General features: G+C 43.2%; 1 protein-coding gene across 2 annotated transcripts in view; it reads right to left on the minus strand.

The window, feature by feature from the left end:
* USP53 (ubiquitin specific peptidase 53) overlaps positions 1–23879 on the minus strand; it is a 1362943-nt gene that overhangs the window by 662902 nt on the left and 676162 nt on the right. For both annotated transcript variants that reach the window (XM_044061652.1, XM_044061653.1), the window contains exon 8: positions 1170–1316. In XM_044061652.1, the coding sequence (XP_043917587.1) occupies positions 1170–1316 (147 nt within the window). The remainder of the gene's footprint in view (positions 1–1169; positions 1317–23879) is intronic.

Raw genomic sequence — 23879 nt, forward strand, 5'->3', positions numbered from 1 at the left:
GAAAAATCTCTTTCAGGGAGGACCCCTGATGGTGCCAGAAGGTCTGTTATGCCTAGCTTTTCTGTTGCTAAAGCCAAATGTAGACCTCCCCCATCTGTACATTTTTCTCAATGTTTTGTCAACATTTTCCTGCTTCTGATATATAGTTTCTTGCCTTGCATCTCATGTAATTAGTCTGCCTGCTCCTTTAGCAATTCTTCTGCAAAGACTTCTATCACCTTTTATGTGACCATCGAAAATAAGTGGACTCCATATTAGATTCTCTTACTGCTGGTGATCACACCTAACAAAACCTTTTCTCATAGTCTGCCTTGAACATCCTTAAAAAGGAAAGTTTCTGCCACAAATTAATAACAAGCAATTTAAAACTTTTGTATATATATATATATATATATATATATATATATATATATACATACACACACACACATATATGTACTTCAAATGTTAAGGAGTGTGCAGGGGAAGCAAAGCTCCTCACTGACAGCAAAGTTAAAAAGTGTTTCTGCTGTCTTCTGCTCAAAAACAAGCATTTTACACAGGCAAGATACATAATATCATACCAAAACTCTGTTAATGTTTTTATTATCTGTATGCTCTAAGAAACACTGTGCTTTTTTAGCCATTCTCCATCTGGTTCACGGTACCACAAAAGTCATCTTTACAGCTCCTAGAACTAGACTTGCACCTCAACTTCATGTTGCTGCTACTGCTTGTAAACTTCTCATTTCTTGTTTAAATTAAAAATCTGTTTTACTGTAGTCTTTTCTTCAGCACTGCTCTCCCCATGCCTCTAGTTACCCATTCCCAAACAGCAAGTATTTGGGGATACCATTCCTTAGTTATAATTCAAAGCTGGCCATACCTCTGCGGCAACAGCTGATACTGTCCTGTATTAAAACAGCATTAGTCAGCTATGTGCTTCGGTGACTTCCTGTACTGGTACTCCTGTCATTCAGCATACAAACTGTTTTACAGGTCTTTAATAACCACAGAAGACAGTGATTTCAAACAATCTACATAATTTCTGAACCTCCTGTGGATAAAAACGATCATGCTCATGAAAACAAGTTATACAGAAACTACTTCCTGGTAGCTTCGTGTAGTCAGTATAGCTCCCTTATGCAAAAGTTCAGTTGGTCTTAAGTTTGAACATGAACTTGACTTACCCCAGGAAGGTAGAACTGTGAACCAAGGCACCGCATTACTTCTTCTTTAAGATCAGAATGTTCAGAGTCCCACACCAGACCAATGGTGACAATCTCAGGACAATTCATTAAGACACGTCTGATTTTTATCATATGTCCACAGTTACCCTATGGAGAAAAAGAAACATGACTGGGAAAAAAAATATACACAGACCTGTCTTCTCCATACTAATTGGTATGTGCTTACAGTGAACAAATTTAAATTTCTACTCTTGCAATTTCCCCCAGATAATGTTTTCTTTTCTGCTCATTCATTCAATTCACCCCACCCACTAAAACAACACTAAACATATGACAGGAAATACATAAAATCAAACAGCTAGACAGACGTAAAACTATATACACTTGCTTGACTTGTAGGGAACTGCAATGGCAGTCACTGGATGCAAAATGCCATCCCATCCCAAGGGAGACAGTGGAGGGATAAGTAGTACACACTGGGAAAGACTCCTTCCAGGATACACTGATGGTCAGTATGTATGTATTATATTGAATATCAGAGGTCGTCTTTCACATACACCATTGCAGAGAACCTGGGAAGAACTCAAAGAAATGCAATAAACCTTATGAGATACCACAACTCAATAAGAGCCAAAAGGCAAAAGGCCAAATCCTGCAGCAGTGAAGAGATCTTGACACCAAAATCTAAGTAATAATGCCTACTGAAGTTCTGAACAGACAATGAAGTAACCACTGCACAGAAGTTCAGATGATGCCAGTGAAGACATTTTTGAGCCATTCTATTGGTGGAATGGCTTTTAGCAGAAGTTTCCAAAAAAAAAGTTTGATGCATGATGACAAATGCAATGCAGTTAGCAATTCACTTGGAAAGCTTAATTTAGCACTGCCACATCCTCTCTCTATGAAACAAAAATGATGAACAACTGTACTGTCCTCTGGAACTCATGCACTTGCATCAGGTGGAACTCAAGTCTGGTGATGCATAACCCAGGGAAAGAAGGGTTGTTTCACAAGTGGTCAAAGAGAAGAGAGGGAAATGGAAGCAATTATTCAAGAACAATTTTGACATCACTCTGGAAAGAAACATGTCTTAATCCAAAGGGGCATTTGGCCAATGTAAAAAACAAACACGATTCTATCCACCCAAGAGTTTGAAACCTGAAAGCCTGCAAGACGACGTGATGGCTACCAATAAAGATATCTTAAAAGAGATTAACTTCAATGCCACAAAACCCAATGCTTCAACTTAAGTAAAGACACACCTGTCAATCACAACATAAATTCGAGTCATAAGGAGAAGAGGGATTCTTTAACTCAGATTTGAGCTGCACCACCCTTCTAAGGAACTATCTGGCTAAGTTGTAACAAAACATACCCTTCGCATTACCTTCGACACAGTTACAATGTGCAACAATGGAAGGATTTCATCCTGACTGTGGAATAAGTCAGACACAGATCACACAAATAACAGAGGTTTGTCAGAGTCAGCAGCAGGTTAACCATCTTAGTTGGCAAAGGATAACTACCTCTCTACCCAGATGGAGAACCTACATCTACTTTGAAGAAAAATGCTTGATAAGTGGGGAAATTTTGGTGGCTTTAATCACCTCTGAGACTCCCAGGAGAAGTTTGGAGAAAGTGAAGGATATAGATCTGGAGTCATGGTGGTGCCATCTGTTTTCCTAGCTGGATGACATCCTAGTCATGTAACAAAAAAGCTTTCTGTGCACATAAGAAACTGAGCCTAAAATCATACCCTTCTTTCTCACCAAGAGGCTACAAGGATGAGCTTAATTTCTTCTCTGAATTTTGTGAATAGAGAACAGAATCAGAAGAAACAGAGGAAAGCTGCAAAGGGACCTCCCCTGCCATAGGAATAAACACACATCTACAATCAACTCCTAACTGTGCCCTTTTGAACCAGAGTGGAAAACTGAAACAAATGAATTCTCCACTGTGGAAAACCAGTCATTATCTGAGATGCTACAGCTAGCTCCAAGATAGAGAGAAATAATGCCTTACCCACCCAGTTCAGTTGACCATGTTTCAGTTGTGGCGTCAATATTGAAACAGTGAGATAACAAGAAAAAGAAATGAATAATGAAGAAGAACTTGTTCATTTCAACTCTCTCTCTCTGACAGATGGTTTGAGGAGTTCATGTCTGTTGTCCAGACACTGAAATTAATTATTAGTGGAGACCTGATATTACAGCAGTTGCTTTATTTTCTAGTGGGATGCTTCTCATGGAAGCAGAAGACATGCCCTTCACATACACCCACTGCACATCATCTGTTGGGATAGCGGCCACATACAAGTGGAACATGTATGGCCACAAGTGAAAAGTCCCTGATTCTCTGAGCAGGATGACAGCACTTCTCACACTGTTTGACACCATCACTACAAAGAATGAATGGGAATGTGTCACAGGGTTTTCTGCACTGAAAGAAATGTACTGACTGGTTGGGAAAAAGGCTTAATGACCACAAACACACACACACACACACACACACACACACACACACACACACACACACACACACACACACACATGCACGTATGTATATATGAAGTGCCAAGTTCCAGAAGACCTTGGTCAAATAAACCCATTGAACTCTCTGTCCTAGAACACACACACATTAGAAACACTTAAAGGCCACTCACAGCCAACATGTCCATCTTGCCTGTGATATTAACAGCAAGAACGGTGATAATTGTTACCCACTCCCAGACCAGCACTGTTTGTGTGTGTCTATGTGGGGGGGTTGTCAGTCAAATGCTATATTACCTGTCTGTATACCACATGACAAACTAGTTGCCAAACTAGATTAGCAAAAACTTTTATGGAGCTGCCTCTTCCTGAATAAGCGCACATCTGTTATAATGGGTGGGAATGGAGGCAGGCTCTTAAAATCCCTACAAAAGCATCCATCACACTCTGTAGAAGACTGGCAGGAAGGAAATATGTACAATAGTGATAGCAGGGACTGCTCACTGCTCCAGATTCTTCAGATTAGAGCATGCCACCAAAAATATGATCAAGAAGTACAAAGTGACTCTGCAGTCACTGACTTCTCATAATCTAATAAAATATATACATTCTCAAAGAGCTCTAAGCCCAGAAGGTGAGAAAGGGCCAAATATTTGGATCATCCACTATATCCTCAACCCAGGCTACCAAGATTGTGATCTCCCTTGCACTTTCCAGGTACGAGCAACAAGAAATGAAGTACTCATTTCTGCCTTAGTGAAGATAATCCTCTTTAACTGGATCAGACAGAACCTCTCCCAGGTCATACAGTCCTTTACAACCAACAAACTCAGGACAGTCTAAGCTAGAATGGCAAATTGGAAGAACTTCCATGTGACCAACAGAAAAGTACAGTTGTGTACACTTATCATAAATGTAGATGTTCGAGTGTATTCACTGTTGCAGTCATTACATTTGGGGTAATCTGCTGGCAGGTTGCCCTCAGTCGGCCTGAATAACAAAGTCTCAGGTCCTGCATCGGCTGCTGTCTCCTCTTCCATGACGTCAGGTCGTCAGGGGTATAAAACATGCAGCCGACACCATTTTAATCAGTCAGGTGCCCCTCAAATGGGGAGCAAAAAAAAAAAATAATTATATATATATATATATATATATATATATATATATATATATATGCGCATGTATTTTAGAACACAAAAAATTTACCTTCAGCTAAAAGCAAATACACCACAAAGGCTTTTGAGCATAGTGAAGCAAAGAAGAGGTATAATAATAGAGAAGAAAGGGGGCTGGCGGGTGGGTAACCCAGACTGCAACAGTGAATACACTCAAACATCTACATTTATGGTTAGTGTACACAACTGTACTATGTCGTTCGTGTTTCACTGTTGCAGTCATTACATTTGGGTAGAATCCCAACACTCTGGATGGGGGAAAGGAATTAAACAGCATTAGGAGCAGCTATAAGGCCCTGCAGGACTGCAGTGGCAAAGCCTGCCTTGGATTTAGAAAAGAGAGGTAAATGGTAATGTTTTGTGAACATATGAACTGAGCTCCAAGTAGCAGCTTCTAGAGTGTCTCTGGTAGGGACCCCTCTGAGAAAGGCTGCAGAAGCAGCAGAAGTCCTGGTGGAATGGGATCTGATCCCCTTGGGCACAGGTTCACCATGGTGCATGTAGCAGAAACAAATACAATGGCTTATCCATTTTGAAATAGTCTGCTTTGAGATAGCCTTCCCCTCTGTTCCTGCAGCAAATGCCACCAGTAGTTGCTCAGACTTTCTTAGAGATTTTGTCTTGTTTAACTAGAATCTTAGTTGTCTGTGTACATCCAATGAATGCAGAATTCACTCCCCCTTATTCTGCGGATTTGGGAAAAAAGTTGGCAGGTGAATGGTCTGGTTAATTGCCACACTAGATACCACCTTAGGCATAAAAGAAGGACTGGTCCTGAGGGCCACTCTGTCCGGGTAAAAGATAATGAAAGGCTCCACTGCCATGAGAGCCTGTAGCTCTGAAACCCTTCTAGCTGAAGTGACTGCTACAAGAAAGGCCGTCTTCCAAGAAAGAAATTTTATATCTGCAGTAGCAGCTGGTTCAAAAGGAGGTAGGGTGAGTTTTTCCAGCACAAAATTGAGGTCCCATGCAGGAGTCAGTGCTCTCCTGGGAGGTCTTAAATTTTTGGCCCCTCTGAGGTGTTGCTTTAGCAGGAGATGAGAAAAGAGAGGAGGCTCTGTGTTGTAATGAGCTGAGATGGCAGAGGCATGGATTTTTATTGAAGAAAAAGATAGGCCCTTGTGAAGCATCTCAGTTAAATATTGCAAAATCTGAGGAATATCAGGCTTTCCTGTGTTTATTCCTTGTGCTTGGTTCCAAGCACAGAATCTCCTCCATTTATCAGCATAAGACTTTCTAGTACTAGGCCTTCTAGCCTCCAAAATGACATCCATCACAGGTTTACTGAAAGATGTGATTGGTGAAATTAGTTGATTAGTCATGCTGCAGGATTCAGAGTCTGGAGCTGAGTGTGCAGAATTTGAAAGTTCTGCTGAGACAACAGATGAGGTGTTTGAGGCAAGTACCACGGAGGAAGGTGTGACATATTCCTTAGAAGCGGATACCAGTGTTGGCGAGGCCAGTCCAGAGCAATCAGAATAATTTTCGTTTTTTCCTGTCTGACTTTTAGTAAGACCTTGGAGAGTAGAGGCTGAGGGGGAAGGCATAGACTGATAGGTTTTTCCAGCTGAAGAATAGAGCATCCACTTTCCAAGCTTTTTTGTGATAGTTCTTGTGCAGAATTTGTCCAACTGGTAGTTTTGGGGAGATGCAAATAGATCTATGTCTGGGCTCCCCCATTTTCGTGTCAACATGCTGAAGATTTGTGGATCCATTTTCCATTTGTGTGGGTTCATAAGATTTCTGCTTAGGTCGTCTGCCAGAGTATTTTGCTTTCTTGGCAGGAATTGAGCTTGAAGATGTATTTGGTAAGTCAAGGCTGTGTTCCACAAGGTCATGGTTAGTCTGCAAAGGGGGCAGGAGTGGGCACCCCCCTGCTTGTTTATGTACCACATAACTGTGGTGTTGTCCGTCTTTATCAGTAGTTGTCCTGGATGAAGGAAGTCCTTGAAGGCTGTCAGAGTATTCTGTACAGCTAGCATTTCTTTCTGGCTGATATGTAAATGCATTTGATTTGGGATCCATTCACCCTGAATGCATCTCCCTGCCAGATGGGCCCCACAAGCATAGTCTGATGCGTCTGTAGTCAGGGTCTAGGTGGCAGGGGGTAGAATGAATGACAGTCCCTTGTTTTGGTGACATGTCTCTGCCCACCAAAGGAACTCCTGTTGCAGGCAGGGAATGAGAGGAATCATTGTTTCCAGGCTGGACAATGTTGACTCCATACGCTTTTTAGGTACCACTGAAGTTTCCTCATATGCAGTCTTGGATATGGAATTAGTAGGATGCAGGATACCATGAACCCCCAAAGCCTGCAGAATTTGTCTTGCAGATAGCTGGGTTTTGGTTGCCACTTGTTTGAAGTATGTTGTCAATTTAATTTGTTTGTCTGGTGTGAGGTAAGCCATCTGGGCAGTTGTATTCAAGCTTGCACCCAGGAATGTAATTATTTGAGAGGGTACCAGCTGTGATTTCTTTTCGTTTATGGTGTACCCCCAGGCATGTTAGAAGCCTTTTTACAAATGCCAGATGTTGAAGAAGAGTGTCCTTGTCCTCTGTCTGAATGGGACAATCGTCCAGATACGGATAAATTTGAATGTTTCTTTGTCTGCAAAATGCAATTACTGGTGCCAGGCACTTTGTGAAGACCCTGGGCGCAGTAGATAAGCCAAAGGGTAGTGCAGAGAACTGGTAATGCAAATAGCCTGCTTTGAAGTGGAGGTATCTTCTGCAAGATTCCTTGATTGGGATATGCAGATATACCTCTTGTCTAGAGTTACCAACCAGGCATTACTGCCTAGCATAGGCAGTAGATGTTGAGTCAGCATCTTGAATTTTGGAATGTCCAGGAAAGTATTTAGGTTCATAGGTAGGTACTAGGCTATTGGCCCTAGGACCTACATAAGCCTAGCCAAAGGTACCCTGGCTTTTGCCACCCAAGAAAATTATTTTCCTGTGCCACTGTCGAGGAGACCAACAGAAGTGATCCCCGGGGTGAATTTCCTATCTCCCATCCTATCATCAAGATTTTTCTTGAACAGTGCTAATGAGGAGCTTTGTTTGATATAGATAGGTAGTTTGTTCCAGAGTATGGGAAGTCTCTGGGACAGAAATCTATCCCTCCAGCATGTTCTGTTTATTGTGGTGACGAGGTTTAGGTCCCTAGAGGGTGTAGCTCGTAGGGATTGGGATTTCTTTAAGTGGAGCATGTTTAAAAGCTCTGGGTTTGACATAGCTTTGTGCGTTAGGCAGAGATCGCCTCTGAGTAGGAGATATGCAACAGAGTAAAGCTGCAGAGACGGTCTGCATAGGGCATCTCTTTGAGGCCGGTAATCCTCTTTGTGAGGTATTTCTGTGGCCTTTCCAGTTGTTGTAGATGTCTTGTGAGGTACATACCAAAAGGTGCATTTTACTCTATAATGGGTCTAATGAGTGACGTGTAGAAGGGAACAATGACCTCTTTTTTCCTGGATGAGAAACCTTTTGTGATGAGGTGTGCCACATAGAAGGATTTCCTGACTACTGTGGCGATGTGATTATCAAAGGAGAGACTACTGTCCACCTGTGTCCCAAGGTCTCTTATCACACTTTTGGTGTTAAGTAGACTACCACCTATGTGGTAGTTCATGGGTACTGAGTTTTTACCAAAAGGAATGACAATGCACTTTTTGGCATTGAGCTTGAGGCCATGGCTTTGACACCAGGCACCTGTCTCAGCAAGGCCCTTTTGTAGGATGTCCGCATCTTTTGGAGTTTTGATTATGGCTCCTAGTTTGCAGTCATCTGTGAACTTCGTTAGCCAAAGACCTTCTGTGTTGGCCTGTACTTCAGAGAAGTAGATACCAAACAGGAGAGGACCCAGGACTAAACCCTGTGGTACTCCACTTGTCACTGGTCTGAAGCTGGATTTTGAGTCTGCTACTTTCACAGTGTGGGTTCTGTCAGTGAGCCAGTTGGCAACCCATCTTGTGACATAGGGATTTATACCTAGTTTAGTGAGTTTATCTATAATTCCAGAGTGGGAGATGGTGTCAAAAGCCTTGGCGAGATCTAGACACCCTCATCTACGGCTTTGGTGACTGCTTCAAAGAAGTCTATCAGGTTTAGGAGACATGATCTGCCTTTTACAAACCCAACTGGGTGGGGTCCTGAGTTTGGAGATTACCAATGTCATTGTTTATAAGTTCCATGATGATACTCTCCATAGCCTTGCAGACCAGGCTCGTTAGGCTAATGGGGCGGTAGTTTCCAGGGTCTGTGATGGCTCTCCCTTTGTGGAGTGGGATAACTGTCGCTGTGCGCCATTCAGTGGGCACATAGCCTGAGGTGAGGCTATGACTGAACATGGTACTTAGGTGGTGTGCCAGTTTGTTCTGTAGTTCATGTAGAACACAGCCTGGGATGTCGTCAGGTCCCATGGATGCTGTGTTCTTGGCTTTGGATAGTGTGTTTTTTACCTGTGCAGCCGTGATTACAGGAACTTTGCATTCTTCTGGTATAGAGATGGGCCCTTTAGGGGATGACAGAGGGGTAAAGTTAGCACTGAACCTATCTGCCAGGATGTTGGCAATTTAGAATGGATAAGTCCAGAATTGGACGCCATGATTCGTCTTTTATGGGTACCACGAAAAGTCTTGAATAAAATCCTTGTCCTTTTTCATTTTCTGGTACTGGATGAATAGACCCCATATCCATAAGGGACATGACTTATTTCTGGGCCTCTACCCAATTGATTTGGTGACAGATTTGGCCATCCTTTGGAATTGACGTGTGGAAATGAAATCTGTACCCCTGGGATACTATATTTAAGACCCACTTGTCCTGGGTAATTAGATGCCAATTTTGAGCATGAAGTACTAGTTTTCCCCCCAAAGGGGCTGCCAAGAGATAAGTGCTTGGAGACGGCAGAGGAAAGTCATTAAGACTGTTTACTGTAGGGTGGTGCTTTGCTACCTCCAGATTTGGAGGTGGAGGCACCCCATTGTTTTGTCCTGTAAGATCCTTGTGACTAATACCTGGAGCCTTTGGAGCATATGGGTTTGACCTGAGCAGCTCTGTTGGACACTGGAAAGGACAAATTTTTAGTAGGCCAGTGCCTACTGAACCTGGGTGGCTGCACTTGCAAGAAATCTTTTACAGTTTGCATAGATTTAGCTTTGTCCTCCATCTTTTTAAAAAACACTTCTGCCTTATTACCAAACAGACTGTCCTGCTGTAAAGGCACATCCAACAATTTAGCTTTAACATGATCAGGCAGATTTTGCTCCTTGAGCCAAGCATGCCTTCTTATCACAGATCTAGTTACGGCGGCCCTGCAAGAGGCCTCCAAGGAATCAAAACCACATTGCAAAGTATGCTTTCCAACTTGTTCAGCTGAATGCAATAAGTCCTGTAACTTTTTGTTTTCCACACAATCAGAAATCAACATCATTTTCTGTTTCAGTAAGCCCATAACATGCTGTTGATATTTAAGCATATGAAATTGGCAGTTTAAAATCCTGATTGCCAGGGTTGCAGATGTATAAACCTTCTTACTCCATCTATCCAGCGCCCTGGAGTCTCTATCTGAAGGGGTAGGATTTTTGGCTGTAGAAGCCTTAACACCTCTGGGACCCTGAGAAATAGTTTCAGGGTCAGCAGCAGGATTTTTGAAAAGAAATTTGTGGGAGTCAGGAACCCTGTAATATCTGTCTGTCTTACTAGGAGCCGGCGACAGGGAATAAGGAGCCATGCTGGATTCTGAGAAAACATCAACAATGTCTAAAACAGGAGGTATAGCCAAAGGCCTATGTTGAGGAAGAAGAAGAAAATCCCTAAGCCTCTTTTTGGATTCTGAAAAGTCCTGACTCTCCCAATGAAAATGTTCCCTTAAAGTCTCTCCAAAAGAAAAATCCTCAAGAAGAGAAGCAGAAGAGATGGATTCCTCTGCATCAGAGTCCTCATAAGTTGGTATAGAGAATTCCTGATCAGAAGAGGAATCAGAAGAAATGGAAACCTGATCTGAAGATTCATAATCAGTGCCTTGCCTAGGCCTCTTAGCATGGGGGGGGGGGGTTGGAAACCCCTGATAAAGGTAATTAAATGCTCAGCCATTTTGATCATTTGTTTTTTAGACACAGAGGCCTGAGCATGTGGCTCATGCGTCATTTTTTTAGACCTAGAAGTAGATTTTGGGCCTTGTTTTTGATGATGGAGTCGGTTTAATATACAAATGTTGAGGCCTGAAAACACCCTCAGAAGCCGGTGCCTGCTCAGTGGTTCCGGAACCATCCAAGGGACAGACATCTGCGGGTTCAATACTTGGAGAATCTCATGGCATACCAGACTCCGAATGGGTCACGGTAGAGGCCTGCGACTCAAAAGTAGTGGGCATCAGGGGCTGCAAAAGTGCCTCACTGTGTACCAGCGAACCGTCGACTGGCTTAGGAGGAGCTTCATCATCAGTTTTGGACATCAACAGTCTGTCTCTGTCTTTTTCCTTGCATTTTTTGTGAATTCCGGTACTCGGATTGCTAACTGATGACATTTCAGGATAGTTAAATCTTGAATCAAAGTATTTAGAAGCAAAAATATACCGACGCTTAATAGTGCGTTGGTTAAATTTAGCACAAAACCGACAGCAAGGCACGTTGTAATCAGGGCCTAGGCAAGGAATACAGTACAAATGAAAATCCTTATGAGGTATTTGCTTCCCACAAGTAAAACAATTATTAACTTTTACTGACATCGGTAAGGAGAAAGAAAACGTTTCCCCAATGTGGTACTTGGCTTTAGTTTGAAGACTTCGGTTCTGAAACTCGAAAATGAAAATTTCAGGAGTCAGCCGACCAGCACTTGCAAACTGCTTCTGCTTCGGGCACCGTGCAGCAAGAAAGACTGATTAAAATGGCGTCAGCTGCATGTTTTATACCCCTGATGACCTGATGTCATGGAAGAAGAGACAGCAACCGACGCAGGACCCAAGACTTTGTTATTCAGGTCGACTGAGAGCAACCTGCCAGCAGATTACCCTAATGTAATGACTGCAACAATGAAACACGAAGTACATCCATCAGACCAGGTATGGGAAAACAATACAGGTCCTTCTACTACAAGGCCTCAGTCATAGCATCTAGCAAACTGGTAAATACTAAAGTGCAAATACCAAACATAAGCAAAATACACTGAAAGTGATAGTCACCTAAAGCAAAAAGAAGGAACATCCTATTCAGACTCATCCCCAGATAATGATGTGCCAGAACACTTACACCAAGTGCAGTTCCACTGTCCATGTATTCTGCTGCAAAAGGGACACAATTACCTTAGATGCTTACTGCCTGGGGTTTCATGCACTGTATTTGCTTCATTAAGTCACAGAAGACCATAATGGGTCAGAAGTTTCTTGTCCTCAGAACAAAAAAACAAGGCAGAAGTAAACCCCTGAACTTTATCTAAAGGAGAGATCACCTCTGTGTCCCTCTGAAAAGAAAAGTCTGGGCCAAACCCAAACTTTCTGTGAAGACACCTTAGAGATCTTGCACAGGGAATTACCTGACATCTCTATTACCTAAGGGCTCATCAACTCAATGACAGCCCAGTGGTTGAATGAGATAGTTCTTCAAGCAAAGATGGACAGGGAAAGTACCCACCACAACACGCAGTTATAGTCTAAGGAATAACTGTGACTGCTGGGCTGGAAGAATCACTTTTCTGAAACTCTTCATCAACAAATACAAGTGTAGCAACATTCTCTGGTACTTGGCAAGTCTTCACAATTTTTGAGTGGGTGGCTTCTTCCTTGGGGGCAAGCCTGCCCTGGAAAAAAATTCAGGAGCTAGAGGTAGGAGAAATAATAGGCCCACTTTAAAGGTCGAGGCCGGTTTTCTTCTTTAGGGAACCTAATGCATATTCTGGTCAGCCATGCCAAAAGAGCAGTCCTCTGTAATGGAGTATGCTAGACGGCCTGCTGAAATTCATCCTTAAAAAGAAAATAAACCAAGTTTTGCAAAACTATACTCAGGTACATCTGTGAGTGCTGTTCTCATCTTAGCATATGCACATCCAAACATACACTGGACCACATGAATGGCCAATGTAGATACCATGGTAAGTGCTCTGACCACATCTTCCTTGGCTGCAATGTTAACATGGGTTAAAAACTTTCCCAATGCCTGGCCTAATAGAAAGGATAATAATTAGGATAGGCAAGACTGACGGTACAGAAGGGAATTAAGCTTTAACGTGGCAGCTTAGAAGATAATCTTGCTCACTCTATCTAAAACTGAAGACTCCATATCAGGCAACAAGATGGAGAGGTGTTGCAGTTTTTCAGACTTATGCTGGATAGCAGAAATCAGCTCATGAGGATCACGCTGCATTCAGATGGAGACATCTGCCTTTTTATGTGAATTACATCCAGATTGAAAAATGCATTTTTTTAAATGTGGATGCCATAATAAGGTCATCAAAGCTTTCCCCTCTCTTTTCACTTGGACGTTTGTCTTGTGGATCCCTACCCACCCCCCAAAATGTTCAATATACACAGGACATCAAGAGTCTTTCTGATGGAGGAAGTCATTCTGAGCTGTACTGTATTTAGTGATTTCTGAGGTAACGGTCTCAGAGCCCTTACTGAAGACAAAGTGATGGACAATCTCTGCTAATACTAGCACACAAGTGGGTGGGCTTACATTTAGCTGATTAATGAGGAGTCAAGCATAAGGTCAGAAAACAGAACAACAGCTCTCAGTGATGTGACTGCAGAAGGTGGTGCAGGGATGGCACTGGTATCACTCCATGTTCACTAATGGTGCCATCTTGCACTAGTAAGGACAAGTCTTACAACATATCAAACAATGGTCTGCACTTAGCGCTGGTGATGTAAGCACTCTCCTTACCTTGGGCTATTGGCCCTATTGGAAATAGGTAGAAAGGTACTCTGTCAAAATTGCAACCAAAAAGCACTTGCAAAGGGACTCAACAGACCTCTCCAATGAGTAAAGGCTAGTTATGGATAGGTTTTGGGCTCTCAACAAGGGTATGGGACACACACCTCAAACTGATTTCAAATGGTACATCTCTACAGCATTCCTCCTCATCATCATCCTCCTCCTCCTCCAAAGTGAAGTATGGATGCAAACCAGACCATTCACTACTCAAGTACAAGCTTATGACAAATGGGACTGAGAAGGCTGTCTTGTGAATGGCTTCTCTCCTGAAGAGTTGGACCAATATATTCCTGCTATATCAGTTGTCTTCTAAAGCAGCTCCAAAGCTAGATGGTGATCAGAAGATTGACCCCTTGCTAATCTCTGTGCTGGGTTCTCTCAAACACCAACCATCAACATGAAAGAAGTGTGGAACATAAGAAAAAAAAAATGAAAAAGAAGGGTGGCACACCTGGATTTTCTCCTTATTTCCTTAATTTTCAAGCAGCCAGGATGAAATACTGAGGCTTGTGCTTTCCTAGGCTACAAAAAGAGGAATTCATAGTAAACATCAGGATCTAAACCAAAAGTCTGTAACAGAAAAAAATAGTTGGTGCAAGGGCTAAGCACCATCTCCCAGTCAACATGTGATGTCAAAGTGTGTAATGGTAAGAGATGTACACTCTCCAGGATGCACGTGCTGAACAAAAAGAGACAGCCAAGCTGTTGACTGCACAAGATGAAAATAATATTTATGTACTTTCCATAATTTTGGATCTTAATTATCTGTGTCTGTCCATTTGAAAGTATAAGATTGGTCACTGCCAGGCAGTCTCAATGTGCACTGACTAATCTTCAATGCTTTAACTCCTTCCTTAACTCCCATAATACAACATTTCCTTCCTCAGCACTCCAGACCAAGTTTCCCATAACCTCCAATGGCCAAATACGCCCAATACTCAGGACCTAAAATACCTTAGAACTCATAACCTCCAATGGCCAAATACGCCCAATACTCAGGACCTAAAATACCTTAGAACTGGAATGTATGGGCCATGTAAAGGTCTGTTAGTAATCCAACATTGACAATTTGGGGGGGGGTAGGTTTGTTGATGTGGACGAACACCAACAATTAAGAATCACAATTAGAGTAAGTACATAACTACAGTACGTTATAAACTCTGTCAATGTCAACATATGGAAAAGAGCCCCTAAGTAGATGTCTTGGGCAGCAATGTGACAGAATACCACTCTCTTAGAGCACTGAGGAAAAAGACACACAAAGGTGAAAAGCCTGATTAATACCATCTCATAAGCAATCCTGGCCACAAAGGAAGAATTAGTTCATAAGAAGACCTTATCTTTGTAGAAGAACAAATAAAGGGATGGGAGCAAAAACAAGTGCCTGCAGCTCTGAAACACTTCACTGAAGTGAAAGCCACTAAGTCAAGTATTTTCCAAAAGAAGTAATTAAGATCCACCAGCTAGTTTAAATGGAAATGGAGAACTCGTAAACTTCTCCAAAACTGTGTTATGATCCCAAGGAGGAACAGAATCACTGGCTGGGGAGGGGGGGGGTCAAAGAAGTAAGGTCCCTTTTTGAAAGGTCCCACATGCCTTCTGTGATGCAAAGGACTGATGGTTGAACCTTGGGTGGGCACTGCATACTTCTGAATGATCTTAACAATAGAGAATTTGGAACAATCAAATGATGAAGACATTAACAGTAAGAATAAGGGTATGGAAGCTGAACAAGAGTCTAGACTTCAATAACAATCAAACAGAAAATCTTTTTCATTTTCCTTTATAAATTCTACCAGTGAAAGACTTTTGTGATGCAGTGAGGATTTGGCCCACTCATTGTGTGTATGAAGGATCACTGGCCATCATGAGAATTGTAGAAAACATGTGGTTAACTGTTTGGATGAGGTCTGCCGGAAAGGTGGGACAGAAGACCTGGAAGTAGATCTAGAAGAGTAGGCTTCTTTTTGAAATGACGCCAAGCAAATGTAATCACAATTACTGAGGCCAGAATGGGGTTATGAGGGCTGCTACTTCTGCTCAACCTATCTGTAGGGATCTTGTGATTAGGGGTAAAAGTGGAATACAGAAGCCCCACAGATCACTGGTTAAACAAGAGCATCCCTGGGAATCTGCCCTGTGGAGGGGGGAAAGGGCAAGGAAGTCAATGCATTTGGTGCTGGACAGGACTGCATAAAGGAATGATGCAATTTTATATGGACTGCAAAGAATGCAGCCCATTGTACAAAAAATAAAAGTTAAGGTATACCGAAACTGAAAAGGAATATCACAAATACTGTCAGGAAGTAACTATGGAAATGTGCAGGGAACTGTAGCAGTACATTTAAGATAACGATGTTAAAGTAGAAAGAAAGAAAGTGCTTTTTGTGCTCAGTAAATTGAAAGTAAGGAAAACCATATAACAAAAGGAAAACCAAAAGAATCGACCCATATTGCTATGCACAATAAATATAATGAAAGTATGACTTTGGACGTTGAAGAAGAAAGGAGGGAAGTGCTTAGGCAGTAGCAAGCTATACTACAGTATGTAGAAAAGCACTGGGGTAAAGATTTCACAAGAAGGAAAGAGCAGTGAGACAAGAAAGGAAACTTAAAAGGATAGGTGAAAAAGTTAGGAGATACTTACAAAATTGGTTCCTATCACAAAATCGAACAAACTGGAGAGAGAACGGCTTTAACATTAAAAATGCTGTTCATCAATGTGTTTATTGTGAGATTGCGGTAGAATGAAGATCGTAAAATTTGCCCTTTCCTCACAGTAGTGCAGTCTCAGAGTTGCTATATATAATTAGCGGGGGGTGTGGGGGGCTGCACCCCCCACAAGAGCAACTTTGAGGAATGGCATTTTCGATGTTTAGGCCGTTCGCTCTCCGGTCTTTTCAATCTCATGATATAGACCCTTACAAAAATATTACTTTGGCAGTGTTAGAAAAAGCAATAAAGAGGGAAAAAGCATCCAGGAAAAAATGCATTTGATTATGTCCTCTACAGAATGATGATCTCAGAAAAATCGTACATATTTTATAAGTTTTAAATGAATGGTATGCAAAAGGGATAAGGAATGTTATGTATGGAAAATTATAATAAATTTGTTATGGAAAGAAGGCAGTACATGGAAATTCAGTAATCGTAGGCTGTAACCCTATGTTCACCTGAATTATAAGATAATGCTGTCAGTTTTTCAAGAAAGATTTGATAAAGTGATAGAAGTTAATGGGAAAAGGGGCACACACTGTGAAAGTACAGGCAGTAGAGAAATGTTATGAATAAAAGAAAGGACAAAAGAAATTAAAAAAAAAGATAAAACAAAAGAGGGAATGACAGGTTATGATATCGTGAAAGCATTTGATAATGTTTAACATTCAATGTTTACATTGAACATGTAGGAAATAAATTCACATCGCATACCTGATCTGGTAATCTGCGTTTTTAGGTTAGTACATAAAACTCTTTGTTAGTAGCCTTATTCAATAGATGATTAGAGGACAGAGTAAAGGAAGAAACACAAGGTGACACATTATTTGAATAAGTAATGACTACAATAAAATATGAGGTCTAAATGGGGATCAATAAGGCAAGGATTGAATTTAGAAGAGAGATACGACTTTCACTCAATGAATTCTGCAGATGATGATGTATTTGTTAAGAATAATATGTGGACAGGTGTAGTACGGAAACAGTTGAGGGACTTTCTGTGGGGTGCAGGTTTGAAACCGAATAAAGAAAAGAGAAAGAGATACGGGGAAAGTACAGTTTTGTACCTACCATAAATGTAGATGTCCGAGAGGAATGCATCTGCAGTCTTTACAAATGGGTTGTCCTGTCGTCAGGCAGCTCTTCGGTTGGCCGGATTCCAAAGTCTGGGTCTGGCTTCGGCTGGTGTCGCACTTCACCCGACGTCATTGCGGCAGTTATTCGGGTATAAAGGCATCAGCCGATGCCATTTTCCTCAGTGTTTCTTGCCCCAGATGCCAGGTGCTCTCTTGGATGGCTAAATTTGGATAAATGCCAAAGATTCCAAATAGTAGAGAGCAAACACACAAAATAAGCATGTATGTACACATATACAAACAGATATACCATAATAGATCCCCCCCAAGCTAGCTGAAGATTGGCAAATACCCTAGGAGTATCTCAGAGGGGAAGGAGGGTGGGTAATCCTGACTGCAGATGCATTCCTCTCGGACATCTACATTTATGGTAGGTACAAAACTGCACTATGTCCTTCAAGGATGCATCTGCAGTCTTTACAAATGGGTAGAATATCATAGCTAAACTAGGGTAGGAGGAAATGAGAATAGATTATGGTGTGGTTAGGATCCCTTGCAAAACAGCAGTGGCAAAGCCAGCACGGGATCTAGAGTATAGAGGTAAGTTATAATGCTTGGCAAATGTATGCACGGAGGTCCAAGTAGCAGCCTCTATAATGTCCTTGGTAGCCACTCCTCGTAAGAAAGCTGTGGTAGTGGCTGTAGCCCTTGTGGAGTGAGGCCTGATGTTCTCTGGAGTTTTCTTTCCATGGTAGGAGTAACAAAATCTAATGCAATTTCCTATCCATTTGGAGATTGTCTGTTTAGAAATTGGTTTTCCTTCCTTTCCTGTTGCATATGCTACCAGAAGCTGGTCAGTTTTTCTATTGTTTTTTGTCCTGTCCAGGTAGTAGCGTAATTGTCTGTGTACATCCAAGGTATGTAAGAGCCTTTCTCCCCTGTTCTGTGGGTTGGGGAAGAATGTAGGAAGGTGGATAGCCTGATTTAAAGAGACTCTGGATACCACCTTACGCATAAATGTAGGATTTGTTCTCATGGACACTCTATCTTGATGGAAGATCAGGAAGGGTTGCACTGCCATTAATGCCTGTAGTTCAGAGACCCTTCTTGCTGAAGTTATTGCCAGCAGGAAAGCAGTCTTCCAGGATAAGTATTGTAATTCTGCTGTTGCTGCTGGTTTGAAAGGAGGAAGAGTCAGTTTTTCTAGCACAAAGTTCAAGTCCCATGCTGGCAATGGAGGTTTCCTGGGAGGTTTTACATTTTTAATTCCTCTCAGAAACTGTCTGAGCAGAGGATGCGAGAAGACAGGAGGATCCAAGCTGTATTCTGCTGAAATAGCTGATGCATGTATCTTGATGGAAGAGTAGGACAGGCCTGCATGGAAGAGCTCCGCCAAGTACTCCAGGATGTTGGCTATGTTCACCAGTGTCACATCTTGCCCCTTTGCAGTACTCCAGATGAAATATCTTTTCCATTTTGCTGCATAATTCTTTCTTGTTGAAGGTCTACGGGCCTCCAGGATTATGTCTTTAACCCTTTGGGATAAATTTGGGTTAATTGCTGTTATGTAATGTTCCAGGCAGTTAGCTGCAGAGTTTTTAGGCTTGGATGCAGGATGTTGTAGTTGTTCTGTGTTAGCAGTAATGGGATCAGGGGCAGTGCCCATATTTGTTCCCGGGACATGCTCCTCAGCAGTGGATACCAATGTTGTCTTGGCCAGTCTGGGGCTATCAGAATGATCCTCGGACGCCTCTTTGATCTTCAGAAGCACCTTGTGCATCAAAGGAAGTGGTGGGAATGCGATGCTGTCAGGTTTTTCCAACTGAAACATAGAGTCCACCTTCCAAGCAAGGGGGTGGTAAGTCCTTGTGCAGAATTTCTTCAACTGGTGATTGAATGGGGATGCAAACAAGTCTATTTGTGGTAATCCCCATTTTCTTGTGATGGTTTTGAAGATGTCCGGATGCAGCATCCATTCATGTTGCAGAGGATGTTACACAGCTTTCAGGAAAAGGTTGTGTTTTGCTGCTATTTCCCAGATTTGCAGGGTTATCAGACATAACTGGTATGCCTTTATCCCTCCTTGTTTGTTTAGGTACCATGTGACAGTAGTGTTGTCTGTCACAATGTGGAGTATCCCTGGTTGCAGCAATTGAAGGAAGACTTTCAGAGCTAGGATGGCAGTCATCTCCCTGACACTGATGTGCTGTTTTTGCAGGGCAGGGGACCAGCACTGTTGTACCTGCAGCCCTGCAGGATTGCTCCCCATCCTAGGTCTGATGTATCTGTGTGCATAGACTGAGACGTGGGAGGGAGTTGCAGAGGAATTCCTTGGTTGTTGGAAACCTGATGCATCCACCACTTCAGCTCCAATTTTAGACAAGGCAGAAGGGGAATGAGTTTGTCTGGAGGTTGTTGGCTCTGTGACCAAACATTCTTTAACATTCTTTAAGTACCATTGGAATTTCCTCATGTGCATCCTTGCCAGTGGGAGCATGGGGATGGTAGCAGCCATGAGACCTATAATTTGTAGAAACTGTTTTGCAGTTAGGTAAGATTCTATCAATAGATTTAGAAAATGGGAGGACAGGGATTGCACCTCGTCTAGTGGTAAGAAGGATCTCATTAGATCTGTTCTGATTCTGCACCCAAGGAAAACCTTGTCCTGTCGTGGGAGGAGAGGATTGGTGGAGGGTGAAACCCAGGTTGTTTAGTAGGGACATGGTGAATTGCAGACTTGCTAGAAGGGTGGAGTCTGATTCTGGAAAAATTAGAATATTGTCCAAGTAAGGGTGGATTTATATTCCCTTGGTTCTGTAATGGGCAATGGCTGGGGCTAAGCACTTGGTAAAAACTCTGGGTGCTACAGACAAGCCAAAAGGCAATACAGTAAATTAAAAATGAGAAGAGGGTCCAGACAAGCGTAGGAACCTCCTGTGGGAGGGTCTGACTGGGATGTGCAAGTATGCATCTTTTAGGTCTAGAGTGACCATGAAGGCTTGAGATGGGATGAGAGGTAAAAGAGTTTGAAGGGAGAGCATCTTGAAGGAGGGACCTGTAGGAACAGGTTTAGGTATGAGAGGTCCATCATAGGTCTCCAGGGGGCATCCGTTTTTGGGACTAAGAAAATGCAGGAGTAGAAGCCTAGTCCCTCCTGTCCTGAGGGAAAAGTTCTATGGTTCTTTGGGAGAGAAGTTCCTGCAGGATTGGAGGAAGTAGAGGAAGTTGAGTTTTGGGAGGGGAAGGTATCTTTTTTTGGTGCAGGTTTTTGTTTCCAGGATAGAAAGCAACCTTTTTGATGATGGAAAGGACCCACAGATCTGAAGTAATGGTTTTCCAGAAGGGAAGGCATAGGGTAAGGCAAGTAGACAGGGGCACTTGGGCAAGGCAGTCACATGGAGGAAGGTCCCCCTCCATCTGGAAAGGGCTGCTTGCTGGGGGAGTTGAGGGGGTCTGGGATAAGGTTGTCTCGGAGGTCCCCTCTGGTTTGGCAGTATTAGGGCAAGAGGTGGAATGGGCCCTTCTAAAAAAGGATGTTTTGGCTGGGTAGTTCCTGTAGTATCTGGGCATTGGGGACTCTAGGAAGTGCTTAATGTCCTGCAGTTTCTTTTTTGCAAGTTTTAAAAGTTCTGCAGCATTTTGCCAAATAGAAGGTTATCCAGAGGAGGATCCATGACCTTGGCTTTAAAATCATGTGGCAGAGGTTGTAATCTGTGCCAGGAGTATCTGCACAAGGCTGATGCAGTGGCAGCAGACCTGGCAGCTACTTCTGCTGGATCATAGCTGCAGCACAGAGTGTCTGGCTACTTGGGTGGCCAGGGACAATTTTGAGGAACTGTCAGACTTGGCTGGACAGTCAGGGGTGGTAGCCAACAATGTGGTGGCCTGAGAAACCAGGTATGGAACTCACATGGAGTTTGGCAGTTTATAGCCCAAAAGCTAGAGTACAGGAGGTGTATACCTTCTTTCCCCATTCTGTCAATGGATTGGTTTTATTGATGGCAGTAGGGAAGCAGAAGGTAATTGCCTGAGCTGTCTGTCTGGGGATATCTCTGGATCTGCAAAAGGAGCCTTATATAAGTGGTGATGAGTGTCCGGGACCCTGTAGTACCTATAGGGCTTAGCAGGGGCCGGAGGTAAAGAATCAGGAGCAGTGCAAGCATCATTAAATGCATCATCAACAACAGAAAGTACTGGAGGTATAGCTAAGGGCCTATGCTGTGGCAAATGTAGAAAGGTCCTAAGCCTTTTTCTAGAGTCTGAGAAATCTTGGCCCTGCCACTGAAATTGTTCCCTCATAGCATGCAAGGTTTCCCCAAACGAAAATTCCTCAGGAGGAGAGGCTAAAGGGGATGGACTCTTCAGCATCAGAGTCTTCGTAAGGAGAATAAGAAGTCTCAGGAGGGTCTGTATGTTCTGAGTCATCAGAGGAATCATCTGTGGATACTGGCTCAGGGGGCTCTACTCTAGGCCTCTTTTCTGGAGGAGGGAGAGAGGCCCTGTCTGGATGAGGCTGGGATCCCGAATTAAAGAGATGAGATCCTCAGCCAAAGAAAGCATATGGGAGCTGGTGCTGGGCCTGTGAGAGGGGGGCTTGGCAGGCACAGGTTTTGGTGCTTTGGCTGCTTTAGCCCTGGCAAAGGCCTTAATAGACATAGCTGGAGGAGGCCTAGCAGCTCCACGTGCAGGGGTTGAAATATCCAGGGAATGGTGTCTGATAAATCCTGTGAAACCGCAAAGGTTGGATTTCAGAAGCCGATTCTACCAGGTTAGAAGAGGCCTCGGTAGAAGGCATGTTATCGGCTGAAGAAAGAACCGAAACCGAGACACTCGTGGTTTGCTTAACCGCGGTTTTGGCGAAACCGCAGCCCGGGAGTGTCGGTCCTTTTCTTTGCGTTTTGGTTATTTGCATAGTCGGAGGATCCGGCGGCATAATGTAGGCAAAATCGAGCCGAAAATCTGTTCAGCAAAGTCCGACGACGTCTAAGCGTCCGCGGTTTAAAAAGAAGCACAGGCTAGACAAGCTGCTACGCGTGGTCTGGGCCTAAACAATGTATGCAATAGAGTGGAAATCTTTATGAGGTATTTGTTTCCCACAAGATAAACAGTTATTAACTTTCTCTGACATCGGCTGAGGCAAGAAAGAGTCCCCAACGGGTACTTAGCTTTAGAAGTCTTAAGTAGTATTCGGTAGTAATCTCTGGATCTGACCAACCGGCACTTGCGAACAGCTTCTGCTTGGCCAGCGGCAAGAAAGACTGAGGAAAATGGCGCGGCTGATGCCTTTATACCCGAATAACTGCGCAATGGCGGGTGAAGTGCGACACCAGCAAGCCAGACCCAGACTTTGGAATCGCGATCAAGGGCTGCCTGCGACAGGACAACCCATTTGTAAAGATGAGATGCACCCTTGAAGGAATAGTGGAACAGGTTTAGGTATGAGAGGTCCAGGATAGGTCTCCAGGGGCCATCCTTTTGGGACTAAGAAAAGGAGTAGAGGCCTCATCCCTCCTGTTCTGAGGACTGGCTCTATGGTTCCTTGGGAGACTAGTTCCTGCAGTATGGGAGGAAGTAGAGGAGTTGATTTTGTGAGGAAAGGAATCCTTAATGGTACAGGTTTTCTTTCCAGGAAAGAAAGTAATTTTGGATGATGGAAAGAACCCACAGATCTGTAGTGATTGTTTTCCAGAAGGGGAGGCATTGGGTAAGGCGGGCAGACAGGGGCACTTGGGCAAGGCAGTCACACGGAGGAGGGCCCCACTCTATATGGAAAGGGCTGTTTGTTGGGGGGTTGTGGTTGAGGGGGGTCTAAGATAAGGTTGCCTCTGAGGTCCCCTACGTGGTTTGGCAGTATTAGGGCAAGAGGTGGAAGGGGCCCTTCTGACAAAGGATGTTTTGGCTGGGTAATTCCTGTAGTATCTGTGCATTGGGGACTCTAGGAAGTGCTTAATGTCCTGCAGTTCCTTGCAAGTTTTTAAAAAGTTCTGCAGCATTTTTGCCAAATAGAAGGTTATCCAGAGGAGGATCCATGACCTTGGCTTTAAAATCATGTGGCAGAGGTTGTAATCTGTGCCAGGAGTATCTGCACAAGGCTGATGCAGTGGCAGCAGACCTGGCAGCTACTTCTGCTGGATCATAGCTGCAGCACAGAGTGTCTGGCTACTTGGGTGGCCAGGGACAATTTTGAGGAACTGTCAGACTTGGCTGGACAGTCAGGGGTGGTAGCCAACAATGTGGTGGCCTGAGAAACCAGGTCTGGCAAACTTCACCATGTGAGTTTGGCAGTTTATAGCCCAAAAGCTAGAGTACAGGAGGTGTATACCTTCTT

The sequence above is a fragment of the Protopterus annectens genome, chromosome 2.part0 (genome assembly GCF_019279795.1).
Source record: "Protopterus annectens isolate FY-2018-M chromosome 2.part0, PAN1.0, whole genome shotgun sequence".
In the NCBI taxonomy this organism is placed as follows: Eukaryota; Metazoa; Chordata; order Ceratodontiformes; family Protopteridae; genus Protopterus; species Protopterus annectens.